General features: G+C 62.9%; 1 protein-coding gene across 1 annotated transcript in view; it reads left to right on the top strand.

Moving 5' to 3' along the window:
* The first annotated feature begins 10620 nt into the window (after positions 1 to 10620).
* The window catches only part of LOC129734331 (ETS translocation variant 3-like protein), a 5131-nt gene continuing 614 nt past the window's right edge, over positions 10621 to 15137 (top strand). Inside the window, exons 1-4 of the mRNA XM_055697217.1 lie at positions 10621 to 10681; positions 10921 to 11158; positions 11935 to 12088; positions 12183 to 12294. Of these exons, the coding sequence (XP_055553192.1) occupies positions 10621 to 10681; positions 10921 to 11158; positions 11935 to 12088; positions 12183 to 12294 (565 nt within the window). The remainder of the gene's footprint in view (positions 10682 to 10920; positions 11159 to 11934; positions 12089 to 12182; positions 12295 to 15137) is intronic.

Below are 15137 nucleotides of genomic sequence, written 5' to 3'. Positions count from 1 at the left end.
AAAAAAAAAAAAAACAAACCAACGAATCACTTTTCCTGAGGCATGTTCTTTGACTTTCCTAGAATCGATTCAGCAGGGATTAGTTGTGGATGCATACACGTACGGCGGGGACATGGTTAGCTCGAGCTGTCTGTCCACGGAGAGCAGGATGGAACGTGTGTGTATATGTACATAACAATGTAAAGTAGTCTTTAAAATACTCCATTGTGCAGTGCCTTTAGACGTTCCACTTTCTATAAAGTCTTCAAAAAAAAAAAAGGTTGCATATATATATTATATATATATGATGTAATGTTATAGAAATATATGTATAATATACATATTTTTTTCCAGGGGTATCTGATAGCTCTGTATTTTGTTATGGAAGTTGAAAGAAAAAAAAAAAGAAAAAAAAAAAAAAAGTATTTTACCTCAAATTAAAAAGTTAAATAAACCTTTTAAATAAGCAGTTCTACTGGTCGCTCGGTCCTTGGGGGGGTTTCGCTCCGGGGCTGGTGGGTGATGCCACTTGACCAGCATCACCCAAGTTTTTCCTAGAGCCAAGGCCGCCCCCGGATCCGCTGCGGATCAAGATGCTCTTGGCTGGATTTTTGGAGAGGAGCTGACCCACTGCTCCCACCGCAGCATCCCAAACCCCCGTGGCATTTTTCCCAAGGTAACACATCCCAAACCCCAGCGGGATTCTTCCCAAGATAACACATCCCAAATTCCCACAGGATTCTTCCCAAGATAACACATCCCAAATTCCCATGTTTTTTTTCCCAAGGTAATGCATCCCAAACTCTCATGGGATTTTTCCAAAGGTAACGCATCCCAAATTCCCATGGGATTCTTCCCAAGGTAACGCATCCCAAACCCCTGCGGGATTCTTCCCAAGGGAACGCAGTCATCCCAACGGCCTGTCCCCATTCCTGGGGACCAGCTCTGCGAGGGGACCCGGCGGGGACGGATGGGCAGACGGAGCTTTGCCGGTGGCTGCAGCTTTGGGAAGCTCCAAGCGGGATGCAGGGCTGGGATGGCCCCAGCTGCTGGGTTTAAACAAAATTCTTTAAATTTAAGCTAAAGCTGGCTTAAATCCCACCCCGAGGCCAGTGCGGCTTCCCTCTATTTTTTATAGGATTTCTCCAGTGGAAAAGGGGCTGGGATGAAGGGGCTGGGATGTGCTGGCCTGGGGGTCCCCGCTCGGGCTGGGGCGGCCACTCGGGGCTTTTTTTTTTAAATTTATTTTTCTTCTTCTGAGCACGGGAAGGGATCTGTGTCAGGGGAGGATTAGGGGATGGAGCTCCTGGCTTTCAGCCCTCTGCTTCCACTGCCGGGCTCTTCTCCATAGCCATTGCTTTTCCAGCCCTGCCTTATTATTATTATTATTATTATTATTATTATTATTATTATTATTATTTATTTATTATTATTATTCTCTTGCCAACAGCAGCAGGGCAGCTGGGGCACCCTCCTGTTCACGCCATGTTTCTTGGAAGGATGGAGCCGCCTGGTGAGAGCTTTCCTCTCCCTTCCTCAGACACCCACTTAATTTAATTAGAAGTATATTTAATTAAATACCCATCAATTCCAAGGACGCAGGCACTAGGGTCCTGACAGCCGGCTAATCCTCGTGGTGGATTTTTTTTTCATTTATCAGTCAGTACTTATCAATTCGGTGGGAATTTAAGACGCTGGTTTTGCTGGGGCTGGTGCCTGTGCTGAGCACGGGGGATTTTTCATCCTGGTCAGCCTGGGGGGTGGGATTCGAGAGATTTTGGGGATAGATGGGTCCTTTTTGGCAGTTTGCAAGATGTTAATTAAAAAGAAAAAAAAAAAACAAAAAACAAAAACCAACAGAACAAACTCAATACACGACGAGGTCCCGAGTGTGGGAGCCGGCAGAGTTGTGTCCCCCACCCTGGGGATGCTGTTGCACAGGATCAGGCCCTTCCCAGAAAAGCAGCCAGGAAAATAAGGGGGAAAAAACGGCACTTTAGCAGCTGCTTTTCCAACTTCCTCGTTAAAAGGGAGAACTGCAAATGCTCTTCCAATTTCACGATGAAGACGAGCCCCCTCCCAGCCCCGCTGAGGATTCTCTGGAGCGGAACGCTGTCTGCTTTCCAGGGAAAACCAAGGGAGAATTGAACCCAAACTGGGAAAACCGAGGTTTAATCTTTAGAAATTTCCAGCAATATCCAAGCGGGAATTTTCCAGACTCGGTGCCGGGAGGCGATGGCAAAGCTGATGCAGAGCCTGGCCCGCGCTCCAGAGCCAGGGCTGCGCTCCAGCCAGGTGCTCCCCGCCCCCCCCCCCCTTCCCAAATTCCCGGCACGGCCAAGAGCCAAGTTCAAAGCCTGGCACTGGGGGAGCGATGGGGGGGCCGGGAAAGCCCCCCCTCATGCTGTTCCTCCTTCCTTTGCTCGCTCTGCACTCCCCGAGCTGGAGCCGCGCTGGCTCTGATACTGCAGCCTCACAGAGTCGGGGGTTTTGGGGGGGGGTTCCCCATCCTCAGCTCTGGAAGTGAACCCTCGGGGGAGGATTTGGGGGGGGGGGGGGGCACTTGCATCTCCCTCTACACCTCCATCTCTCCCCCTTCCTTCACCCCCCCTGTACCCCCTTGCCTGGTGCGGGGGGGCTGCTGGTGTTGCTCGGTGCCGTTCCTCCCTTCCCCCCACACTGATCAGGTAATTGCTTTATCTCTTAATTGGAAACCAGGGAACTGGGGGGGCCAAAAATCCACACCGGGGATCACATGCCTTCACCTGTTCCTGCCAGCATTGAGCCTTGTGCCCCCCCAAGCGAAGCCCCCCACGGTTACGCAGGGCGACGGATCCGATGGGAGCAGAATCCGGCCAAGCTGGGGGTGCTGGGGACCAGCTCCTGCCCCTCGGTCCCTGCCCACGGCCACGTTTCTCCTGTTCCATCCTAGAACACGTTTGGGATGAGGTGGTCCATGCTTTGCTCCGGGCGCAGGCATCCCCGCTGCATCCATCTGCTCCCAAATCCGTTGGGCTGGCATGGATGGTGCTGGCCCCGCTGCCCGGTGCTGCGGCTCCAGCCCCTCAGGGTGTCAATTGAAGCCCTGGGAAAGGAAAAAATCGGTTTAAGAAACAGCCCCCCAGGGTGTTTTCCCTTCTTTTCAGGAGCCACAGCAAGATCCAGGCCAGGGATGGGGGTCCCCCTGCCCCAAACTTACCCCACATCCCCCCGGGACCACCGCTGTCCCCGTGCTTTTCCTCGCAGGGGGTGAAGATGAGGTGGGAATGGGGGGGATGAAGCTCCGCATCCATCAGCATCGCGCCGTGGCCCAGCATCTCCCCGGTGCCGGAGCATCACGCCAGCAGGGTCACGCCAGGCTGGATAACGTGGCATGGGGGGTGTGGGGGGGAATCGTTCCGGGACTTTCCAAAGCCTTTTTGGGAAGGGATGCCCGGCACGGCACGGCAGGGTGGGGGGGATGCTCGTGTGCAGCTGGGCGCGTGGGAGGGCCCCCCCCGAGGGCAGCGAGCCTGCAGACCCACGGGGGATTTCCCCACGCTCGCAAGTCCCCTGGGTCTCTTCTTGGCATCCCCCCACCCCCCCAGATTTACCACAGGGGTCTCTGCTTCCCGCAGGGAGGCAGCCAGGAGGCCCCCTCGGGTCGGCAGGAGCCTGGTGCTGCTGGACCCCCCCAAATTCACAGGTGCAATAAAACCCCAAAGCTCTTTCATCCAGTCCCAGACTCCTCTTAATGGCAATTAAAACCACCTCCAGCCCCATTCCTGCCCGGGGTGCTGGTAATCCTCCCTTGGCACCCGAAAGGCGCCCGGGAGGAGGGATGAGCCGCCCCGTCCTGGCTCCGTGAAGCCCCAGGGCCCGATCCTGCCCGACATGTGGGCTTTGCACAACGTTGGCTGCAGCCAAAAAGGGGCCTGGAGGCGGCTGGGGGCTGGGGGGCGGCTTGTGCTGGTGGGGGGTGGGCGCTGGAGGGGGGCTGGGGTATGTGAAAGGGTGAGTGAAAGGTGTTTGTTACCGGGGGTGTCAGCACGATTCCTATCGGTCGCAGCTGACACCTCCTCCCCCGGCTGATGGGACCTGAAGAGGCTTCGGAACCGGAGCGGGACACGGACCGGCCTCATCCTGCTCCGGGCCGAGCCCCCCAGCACCCGGCTCCTGCCTCCTTCCTCCCGTTCCCTTTCCTGCTCTTGGTCTTTTATCATTCTCTACCGATTCTGCCTCCCCTTCTCTCCCACTGCCTCCTCTCGCTCTTCATCCCCGCCCCCCCCTCAGGTGAGCTCCCTCTGCTTACCCCCACACCCCCTCCCCTTCCCTTTGCATCCCATTTTTCCCTTTTCCTTTCCTTTTTTCCCCAGGTTTGGCTGCTCCCCTCCACCCCAACCCTTCGGCTCAGCCACCGCCATCCGTGGCCATCCCCCGGCTCCGCTCCTCACTCCCGACCCACCGCTCCCTTCCCCACCCCCCCACCCCCCTTATTATTTTAATTTGTGAGCTCTCCTAGCGGGATGGGGGGATTAATCCATGAGAAATGACTGATCGATCCCGGCTTGCGCTTTGCAGCTCCATCCCAGGGGAGATGGAGGCATCTCAGTGGATTATCCCGGCGGGACCGGGAGCATCCCTCGGCTCTGCGCCAGGGCAAGGGGAAGCCACACACGGGTTGCCCTGGGTGCTGGGATGTGGTGGGATACTGGTCCGGCACCAGCAGTGCCGCCTCGCCATCCCGCTCGCTCCCAGCACGCTCCAGAAGTTCAAGCCTGAACAGATCCCAAACCGCCTGGGCTTTTCCTCCCAATTACATGGAAGGAAAACGAAGGAGCGGCAACTTGCCCGCCGCTTTGGTAGCCAAACGCTGGGTGCCCCAGGGGCCCTGGCACCGTGCCGCCGCGGCTGCCGCTGTCGCAATGGGTGGGCAGCCGGGAGCCAGCTACACCCTGCGGGATTCCCAGCGAGCTCCTGGATCGGCAAGAAACGTTCACCGGCTCCACCCGGGCCTGGTGGTGCCAGGACGTGCCTGGCTGGCTCCGGCTGGGCTCCAGCCGCGGGCAGGAGCGCTACAGGCAGAGCCGGGATGGCTGGCAGTGCGGACGGCTTGGTGTGGCCACCGTGGTGCTGGCCACTGGTAGCCATGCCAGGGGTTCCCTCTTTCCATCGCGGTGTGCAGTGGGAGCCGGCCAGGGGGACCAGTGCCAGGATGGGATGGGGTGGGATGGGATGGGGTGGGATGGGATGGGATGGGAAAAGGATGGGGATGGGATTGGGATGGGGAAGGGACCGGGCTGAGATGAGGATGGGATGGGGATGAGATGGGATGGGATGGGATGGGATGGGAAAAGGATGGGGATGGGATTGGGATGGGGAAGGGACCGGGCTGAGATGAGGATGGGATGGGGATGGGATGGGATGGGATGGGATTGGATGGGATGGGATGGGATGGGGATGGGACATGACTGGGATGGGGATGGGACACAGCTATAGGGCTGGGACAGGGCTGGGATAGGGATGGAAAATGGCTGGGATGGGTGTGGGATGGGAATGGGACAGGGCTGGGACACGGGCAGGATGGGACAGGGATGGGATGTGGCTGGGATGGGGATGGAAGGGGATGGGACGGGGATGGGATAAGGATGGGGCACGGCCGGGAAGGGGATGTGATGGGGATGGGACACAGCTGGGATGGGGATGGGATGGGATGGGGATGGGATGGGGATGGGACACAGCTGGGATGGGGATGGGATGGGGATGGGATGGGATGGGGATGGGACACAGTTGGGATGGGGATGGGATGGGGATGGGATGGGGATGGGGATGAGACATGGCTGGGATAGGGATGGGATGGGATGAGCCATGCGGTAGTTGGGATCTGGATGTGGCACAGGGAGCTGGGAGGGCTTTGCTCCAGCCCTGAGGTCTGGGTGCTGTGGACCTGGATAATTCCATCTAACATCAGCCCTGTGGCTCCCAACGGGGTGGGCACCCAGGCAGGACCCCTGGCAGCCATCCTCTGCCCCCACCTCACACCACCACCACCCACCAGTCACCCCCCAGCCTGGTCCAGTTCCCACCCTGTTCCTCTCGCTTGATTTCACCAGGAAACAGCCCTGGATTTAATTCCCTGACACTGGGCAGAGCAGGGGGCATGGAGAGGAGTGCTGCCCCCCACCATTGCCAATGGCTTTCCCAGATGGTGAAGCCAAGCGGGGCTTGTCCCCACGGCAAATGGGGGGGGGGTCTGTGCCCCAACCCCTCCTCACCCAGCCTTACCCTTTGGATCCCGGCTTTTTCCCGAAGCCAAATCCCTCCCGGCTGGGATGTGACCCTGTGTTGCTGGAGGAGATAAACTGGGGAGGGTCCCATCGCTTTCTTGCTTCCCCTGGGCTTTGTCCATGGCTCCGGGAGGGTTTTCCAGAGGCTTCCAGGGCTGGTGAAACCCCGTTCTGACCAAAACATCCCTACTGGATTCCTGCTTCTCCAGCAGGATCCTGCTGGCATTTAGCGGCCCAGGCGTCCCCATCAGTGCCACCGTAGGGAGGGACCAGTGCACAGGGAGCTGCATCCCCATCACTTGTGGGGACCAGGTGGGAGGAAGAGGAGGAGGAGGAGGAGGGTGGCAGTGGCAGCAGGCGGCAGGCTGTGTGGTGTCCTTCTCCTTGTGGTGAGCAGAAGAGAGAAGGAGACACCGCAAGACGGACGCTGGTGGGAGGTAGGAGACCCCCGAGCGATCTGGCACGGATGATTTGGGAAAGGCACCGCGAGCCCTTCCCTGGCTGGGACCCAGGGGTCTCAGCACCCTTCAGAGTCCCTCTCGCTCCCGGCGTGGGTTGAATGCCCACCACGATGGTACCGGAGCGGGCACAGCGTACAGCCGGTGCCCCCAACCCCCTGATTTCCCCCCCAGGGCGCCCACCCATGTCCTGGGATGTCCCTTTGCAGATGCTCGGGGGCATCGTGCTGGCCTCATGCTCCCGAGGCTGCTCAGGACCGGCTCTCGTTTGCCATTTTCACCAATTTCACCAAATCAAGGGTGGGCTTTCATCCTGCCTGCTGGTGTCGGTGCCCCTGAGCCAGCACCACCCTGGTGCCGGCTCCAAAGAGGATTTAGGCAGCAAGGGAAAACCCCAGAGTTTTGAGGATTAGGGCTGAGCGCACGGGATGAAGCTGGCAATATCCAGGCCAAATCCCAGCCCTGCTCCTCATGGCGGCCATAAGAGTTCCATGGTCAGGACCCTGATCCAGTGCCCCCTTCTCCCCCAGCACCCAGCACGGCCAGATCCAGGATGGCCATATCAGCCCCGGGACTACCAAATCCAGCCCCAGGGCTACCATATCCGGCCCCAGGATGGCCGTATCCAGCCCCAGGATGGCCATATCCAGCCCTGGGACTACTGTATCCAGCCCCAGGATGGCCGTATCCAGCACCAGGACTACTGTATCCAGCCCCAGGATGGCCATATCAGACCTGGACTACCATATCCAGCCCCAGGACTACCATATCCAGCCCCAGGATCCCAGGATGGCCATATCCATCCCTTGGACTACCATATCCAGTCCCAGGATGGCCATATCCAGACCTGGACTACCATATCCAGCTCCAGGACTACCATATTCATCACCAGGATGGCCATATCCAGCCCCAGGACTACCGTGTCCAGCCCCAGGATGGCCATATCCACACCTGGACTACCATATCCAGTCCCAGGACCCCAGGATGGCCATATCCATCCCTTGGACTACCATATCCAGCCCCAGGATGGCCATATCCAGCCATGGGACTACCATATTCAGCCCTGGGACTACCTTATCCAGCCCTAGGATGGCCATATCCAGCCCCAGGACTACCATGTCCAGCCCCAGGATGGCCATATCCAGACCTGGACTACCATATCCAGCCCCAGGACCCCAGGATGGCCATATCCAGCCCCAGGACTACCATGTCCAGCCCCAGGACTACCATATCCAGCCCCAGGATGGCCGTATCCAGCCCTGGGACACAGGAAGGGATGGAGCCAGGGACAGGGGATGCCACTGTCACAGGACACAGCATGCCTGGGGACCAGCTTGGCCCCCCCAGGACCCCCTTCAGCACCTTGCCTGGATGTTTCCAGGGCTGTGGCTTTCTGGTGACCTTCATCCCCTCATCATCCTCCCCCTCGCCCAGGGAGTTCCTGTTTGAAACATTTTCAATCCCCCGGGAGACGGAAGGATGGGAACGAGCAGGGCCAGGGAGGGAGGAGGGAAACCGCCACCAGCAGCAGAGGATGCTCCCAGCCCAGAGTGGGGGTCCCCACCAGGGTGGGGGTCCCTATCAGGGTGCGGGTTGGACCCTGCAGCACATGCGAGGGGGTCTCCAGACCCCGGGCAATGAGGGGGTGACATGCCACCCAGGGTGGCTGCGGTGATGCTCCTTCCCCATCCCTCTGCGGCAGCTTCCGTTCCCTGCCCCATACCTGGGATGAGCCCCCGCCGCAGCCCCACTGGGGTCCCTGTCGTCCCGTGTCGTGTCGTTCCCCCCCCCCCCCCCGCCTGTTCCGATGCTCCCTAATCCGCTTGTTTTAATAGCATTAAATGCTTTTAAACAAACAGGCCCTTCACCCCTGCCTGCCTTGGGGGGGGTGGGGGTGGTGGGGGGGGGATGCCCGGGCAGGGCTGGGGGGGCCGCCTAAGGAGATTGGAGTGGGATTTGGGAGAGATCAAGGGGCAGGAACGCAGCCAAATCCCAGCCAGCCCTGTGGGATCAGCCTCAAACCCTCCCCTGCGCCCCCCCAGTCCCCGTCCCCCCCCCATCCTGGCTGCCAGCCCACCCCCAGAGCAGGGTACCCAGGACCCCCTGCCCCAATTCAGAACCCCCACTCCATGTTTGTGGGTTCTGCCTGGTTCATCTCCCCCTAATCCATGGGGGCCCCTCGCCCAGAGATGGGGTACCCCAGGAAAACACCCCCTGGGCTCAGCAGCCCCTGTGGGGTTCACGGGGACCCCAGACCCCCACCCTGCACCACTTGAAAGAGGCATCGAGGCCCTCGTTAATGAGAGACGGAGAATAAACAAGGAAAGGAAATTAGGAGAGGAAAGTTCTGGGCACAAAGCCTTTCCATCGGCACCCAAGCCCTGGGGGGAGGGGTGTCCCCCCCTGCTCCCATCCAAATGTCCCAAATCGCCCCGTTTTTATTGACCCGGCTGGGATACGGGGCCAGGGAAGCGCCGCAGCCGCTGGGATAAGGGAGAGGAGGGGGCGGCGGAGGGGATGAAGCCGCTGTCACCCTGCCCATCTCTCCCATCCCTTTTTTTTTCTGATTTTTTGGCTGAATCTGGAATCACACTCAGATAAAATGGGGGGGGGGGGGGGGGGGGCGGGCACGGGGGGGCGCACAGCCCTGGGCACCTGCAGCTGAAGGGGCACAACCCGGGGTTTTGCACAAAAAAGGGGCAGGGGGGTTCCCAGCAGCGCCTTTGCTGCAGCCAGGCAGGGACCCCCAAACCTCCCCCCTGCACCCCGACCCCCCTGCTCCCCCCGGCTCCCTCTCCTCCCCGCGGGGTGTAAGCAGATTTACGCTTAACCCGCCCCTCCCCCCCCCCCCCCTTTTTTATATATCCAGGTGATGCTCCTTGAGACCCTCAGAGCCCAGCAGCTCCCACCCAGGCAGATCCCCCCCCCCCCCAAGTGGGGCTGCAGGTGAGTGGGGTGGGGGGGCTGGGGTCCCCCCAGTCCGGGATGCCACAGGAAGTGGTGGAGGCTGGTGGGTTTGGATTTTTGGTGACACCGAACCCCTGCAAGTGAGGCCACGACTGTCCCCATGGGGTACAGCGGCGTGGCCTGCCCCAGCCATGTCGGGGGGCACGGACCACCGCGGCAGCACCCTCCGGTGCTGGGTGCATCCCCCAGTGCTGGGTGCATCCCCCTGGCACTGGGTGCATCCCAGATACTGGGTGCATCACCATTCTGGGTGCATCCCCCTGTGCTGGGCGCATCCCCCCGGTGCTGGGTGCATCCCCCAGTGCTGGGTGCATCCCCCGGTGCTGGGTGCATCCCCCTGGCACTGGGTGCATCCCCAGTGCTGGGTGCATCCCCCTGTGCTGGGCGCATCCCCCCGGTGCTGGGTGCATCCCCCAGTGCTGGGTGCATTCCCCCGGTGCTGGGTGCATCCCCCGGTGCTGGGTGCATCCCCCTGGCACTGGGTGCATCCCCAGTGCTGGGTGCATCCCCCTGTGCTGGGCGCATCCCCCCGGTGCTGGGTGCATCCCTATTCTCGGTGCATCCCCCTGGTGCTGAGTGCATCCCGGATACTGGGTGCATCCCCAGTGCTGGGTGCATCCCCCCTGTGCTGGGTGCATCCCCCCAGTTCCTGGTGCATCCCCCCAGTTCCTAGTGCATCCCCCTGGTGCTGAGTGCATCCCGGATACTGGGTGCATCCCCAGTGCTGGGTGCATCCCCCCTGTGCTGGGTGCATCCCCCCAGTTCCTGGTCCATCCCCCCAGTTCCTAGTGCATCCCCCCGGTGCTGGGTTCATCCCCCCAGTGCTGGGTTCATCCCGCCAGTGCTGGGTTCATCCCCCCAGTGCTGGGTGCATCCCCCCTGTGCTGGGTTCATCCCCCCGGTGCTGGGTGCTCCCCGCAGGGCTCTGCTCTCTGCTCGCAGGCCGGAGGATGCCGTGTGGGTGCCGGTCCCAGGGGCTGCCCGTCCTGCCCGGTTCCTGCTGGCTACCAGGTGAGCGGCCGCCGAGCCCAGCCAGCGGGGAAAGCCCCGGGGAGGGAAGGGGGGAAGGGCCTTAGCCCCCCACTTGCCCCCCTGCCCGCACCCAGGGTCGGGCTGCCACGCCGGGATGGGGCACGGATCCCACCACCATCTTCCTGGGGGCTAAGGAGCTGCATGGGGTGGGAGCGGCGGTCTTGGGGTGATGCCCCCCAGGCCCCCCCGAGCCCTAAGCTGCCCCCCTCGCTCCGCAGGGCTGGCCCTCCCCACCTGGGGGTGCAAAGCCGAGTCCAGCCCCGGCTCCCGGCAGATCCAGTTATGGCATTTCATCCTGGAGCTGCTGCAGAAGGAGGAGTTCCGCCATGTCATCGCCTGGCAGCAGGGCGAGGACGGGGAGTTTGTCATCAAGGACCCTGACGAGGTGGCCCGACTGTGGGGCAGGAGAAAACGCAAACCCCAGATGAACTACGACAAGCTGAGCCGGGCGCTCAGGTGCTGCTGGGGGTGGGGGGCAGGGGGGGGCAGAACCCCCGCCATCCCAGTGCACCTCGTGGGACAGCGTACGCCATCGCAGGGAACCCCATGGGGTGACACCCACCATCGCAGGGGACCCCACAGGGCAGCATCTGCCATCCCAGGGGGACCGCATGGGGTGACATCCGCCATCCCAGGGAGACCCCATTGGGTGACATCCGCCATCGCAGGGGACCTCATGGGGTGACATCTGCCATCCCAGGGGACCCCATGGGGTGACACCCGCCATCCCAGGGGTCCCCATGGGGTGACACCCACCGTCACAGGGGGATCCCATGGGGTGACACCCGCCATCCCAGGGGTCCCCATGGGGTGACACCCACCGTCACAGGGGGATCCCATGGGGTGACACCCGCCATCCCAGGGGTCCCCATGGGGTGACACCCACCATCCCAGGGCGACCCCATGGGGTGACACCCGCCATCCCAGCGGGACCCCATGAGGTGACACCCACCATCGCAGGAAGACCCCATGGGGTGACACCCACCATCCCAGGGAGACCCCATGGGGTGACATCCGCCATCCCAGGGGGACCCCATGGGGTGACATCTGCCATCCCAGGGGGGGCCCATAGGGTGACACCCACCATCCCAGCAGTCCCCTTGGGGTCACATCCACCATCGCAGGGAGACCCCATGGGGTGACATCCACCAACCCAAGGGGAGTCCCCAGCCCCTGGCCTGGGGTGCCCACCCCCCCATCCCCCCTGACGCCCCCGCCCCCCTGCCCCCCAGGTACTACTACCACAAGCGCATCCTGCACAAGGCCAAGGGCAAACGCTTCACCTACAAGTTCAACCTCAGCAAACTCCTCTTCCTCACCCACCCGCCGTGGGACCCCCGCTGCCTGTGCCCCCCGCCCACCGTGCCCCCCTCCTCGCCAAGCCAGGTAGGGGGTCTGGGGGAGCACAGCTTGGCTGGGGACCCCCCTGGGGACAAGTGGCCTTCCTGGGTGCTGCCACGTCCCTTTTTTGTCCCTGCAGTCGGTGCTGAGCGTGCTGCTGAGCCGGCGGGTGCTGGCGGAGCCGCTGGGCTGGCACCGGGGACCCCGGCCCCCCAACACGTGGGAGAAGAGGGTGGCCACCAGCGGGACCAGTAAGTGTGGGGCCAGCGAGGCTGGTGGGTGGCAAGTGCCAAGGGTTGCCTGGGGGACAGGGAGGGCAGGGGGCGGTGGGGCAGGGGGCTGCGGGGCGGTGGGGGCCGGGGGTTTGTGGGGGCAGGGTGCTGGGGGCCGCGCTGCAGGCAGGGATGCGCCGTTGCTGGTCCCACAGCAGCACCCAGTGGCTGTGACTGGGAGAACTGGGGGGGGGGGGGGAGGAGCACCCCCCGGGGCGGGGGGGCAAGGTCAAGGGAGACGGGGGCAGCTGGAGCACCCCTTGTGACCCCGGGGGGCTGTGCCGTACGGTGGCCACACTGGCACCGCGGCCACTAGCCACGCTGGCCGTCTCGCTGCCCACAGGTCTCAGCCCCGCGTGCCCCCCCCGCTTTGGGGGGTCCTGCTGCTGTTTGGGGGTCCCCAAAGAGCTTCCCCGCCTGGCTGCCCTCCCCCTGCCACTGCCGGCCCTGGGCCCCCCGCCACATGCCTGGGCCACCATCGCCCCTCCCGTCCTGGCCCCCCCGCCGCTGCTGCCCCCCCAGGCGGGGGTCCCCACGTCGGTGCTGCTGCCCCCCGAGTTTCCCCCCAGAGCATCCCCCTGGCTCCTGCGGGGGGCTGCGGGGCTGGTGTGGGACCCTCCAGCACCCCGGGCGGGGGAGGAAGGCGAGGAGGAGGAGGAGGAGGACGAAGGCCGGCATCACTCGCAGAGCTGCCCCGGGGCCAAGCTGGGGCTCGGGGGGGGCACGGGCAAAAGTGGGGTGCACCCAGCCAGCAGCTCCGCCCCCCCCCGCCCCCCAGCTGGTCCCACAAGCCCCCCTCGGGTGGGCTGTACATCGGGGTGCTTGGGGGGAGCACCATGACACCCCCTCGTCCCCCCATTCCACCCCACAGCACTGGGGCTGGCAGCCCCCAGGGTCCAGCTGAGCCCCCCCCCCCCCCCCCCCCCGGGGGCTGGGGTGCCCCTGGGGACCCTCCAAGCCATCGGGTCCCCGCCGGCACGCGGCTGTGGGTCACATCCTGCCTGTACAAAGGGCAGGAACCAGCCCCCCACTTCCCGCCCCCCCCCCCCCCCCCAATAAACCACTTTGCGCAGAGGGGTCCGGCTGTTTCACCCCAGGTGGCACCCCAAAGCTGGTGGCACCCCAAAGCCACTGTCACCGCGGGGGAGAGGCCACAGCCACGACCCCCGCCCCCCCGAGGGGCGCACGGGATTTGGGGGGGTGGCTGCGCAGGGGGCTGCCCCCCAAAAGGTGATTTTCCCGGGGGGGGGCAGAGGGACCTGTGGTGGGTTTTGGGGTGCCGGGGGGGGGGCAGCTGGGTGGCCGCCATTCACTCCCAGGGATTCCCGGAAAACGGTTCATTTTCATTTTCACTTTTCCATGTTTTTCCGCACTGGGAAGTTGGGGGGGGGTGGCGGGCAGAGCGCCACGCTCTCCTTTTTGGGGACCCCCTATTTGTTGGGGGGGCAGAGAGCCACACTGTCCTTTTTGGGGACCTCCTATTTGGGGGGGGGGGAGCGCCACACTGTCCTTTTTGGGGACCCCCTATGTGCTCCCCTCGTGGCACAGGTCACCCGTGGGGGCTTAAGGGGTGGCAAAGGTTTGGGGGGCTCCCTGTGGGGTGCCCATCAGTGGGGTGTCGGGGGGGAGCCCCCACTTCCCCCCCGAAGCCTTGTGCCCCCCACAGCCCTGCTGTGCCTCAGGGCCCCCCCACAGCTGGGGTACAGGTGGGACCCCTGTAACTGGGCTGTGTCTGTGGGGCCCCCCATAACCGTATCTATAGGTCACCCCATATGTGGGTCCCCCCAAAACCGTGTCTATAGGTCACCCCTATATTTGGGTCCCCCCACAGCCGGGCTGTGTCCATGGGTCCCCCCATACTCGTGTCTATAGGTCACCCCATATGTGGGTCCCCCCATAACCATGTCTATAGGTCACCCCATATGTGGGTCCCCCCAAAACCGTGTCTATAGGTCACCCCTATATTTGGGTCCCCCCACAGCTGGGCTGTGTCCATGGGTCCCCCCATACTCGTGTCTATAGGTCACCCCATATGTGGGTCCCCTCACACCCGTGCTGTCCCCATAGGTCCCCCCGGCGCAGGTCTCACCATGGGTCCCCTATACCCAAGTCTCCTTGTGGAGCCCCCCCCAGCCTGGGTCTCCCCGTGGGCACCCCCCCATCCACGCTGTCCCTGTGGGTCGTCCCCCCCCCCCACTGTCCCAATGGGTCCCCTATACCCAAGTCTCTGTCTGTGTCCCCCGACCCGGGTCTCCCCGTGGGTCCCCCATCACCCACACCGCCTCCATGGGTGCCCCCCACCCGGGTGTCCCCGTGGGTCCCCTATACCCAGGTCTCTATGTCCCCCCAACGCGGGGTCTCCCCATGGGTCCCCCTCCCTCCTACTGTCCCCATGGCTGCCCCCCGCCCCATGTCCCCCTAGGGGTCCCCTACACCCAACTCCCCTCCTGTGTGTCCCCCCACCCCAGGTCTCCCTGTGGGTCCCCCCATTCTCCTGTGTGTGTGTCCCACCTGGGTCTGCCCGTGGGTCCCCCTTCTCCCCCGCCGGCCCCATGGGTGTCCCCCCCCGCTCCCTGTCCCTATGGGTCCCCCACACCCAGGTCTCCTCCTGTGTCCCCCCACCCGCATCCCCCTGGGGGCCCATCCCCCCCCAGTGTCCCTATGGGTCCCCTATAGCCAGGTCTCCTGTGTGTCCCCCACCTGCGTCCCCTGGTGGGTGTCCCAGTGGGTGCCCCCTCCCCATCCATGGGTGCCCCCCCCCCGTCCCTATGGGTCCCCCAAACCCAGGTCTCCTCCTGTGTCTCCCCATCTGGGTCTCCCTG

The sequence above is a fragment of the Falco cherrug genome, chromosome 19, assembly GCF_023634085.1.
Source record: "Falco cherrug isolate bFalChe1 chromosome 19, bFalChe1.pri, whole genome shotgun sequence".
NCBI classification, from domain to species: domain Eukaryota; kingdom Metazoa; phylum Chordata; class Aves; order Falconiformes; family Falconidae; genus Falco; species Falco cherrug.
This window is presented reverse-complemented; position numbering and strand designations above follow the sequence as displayed.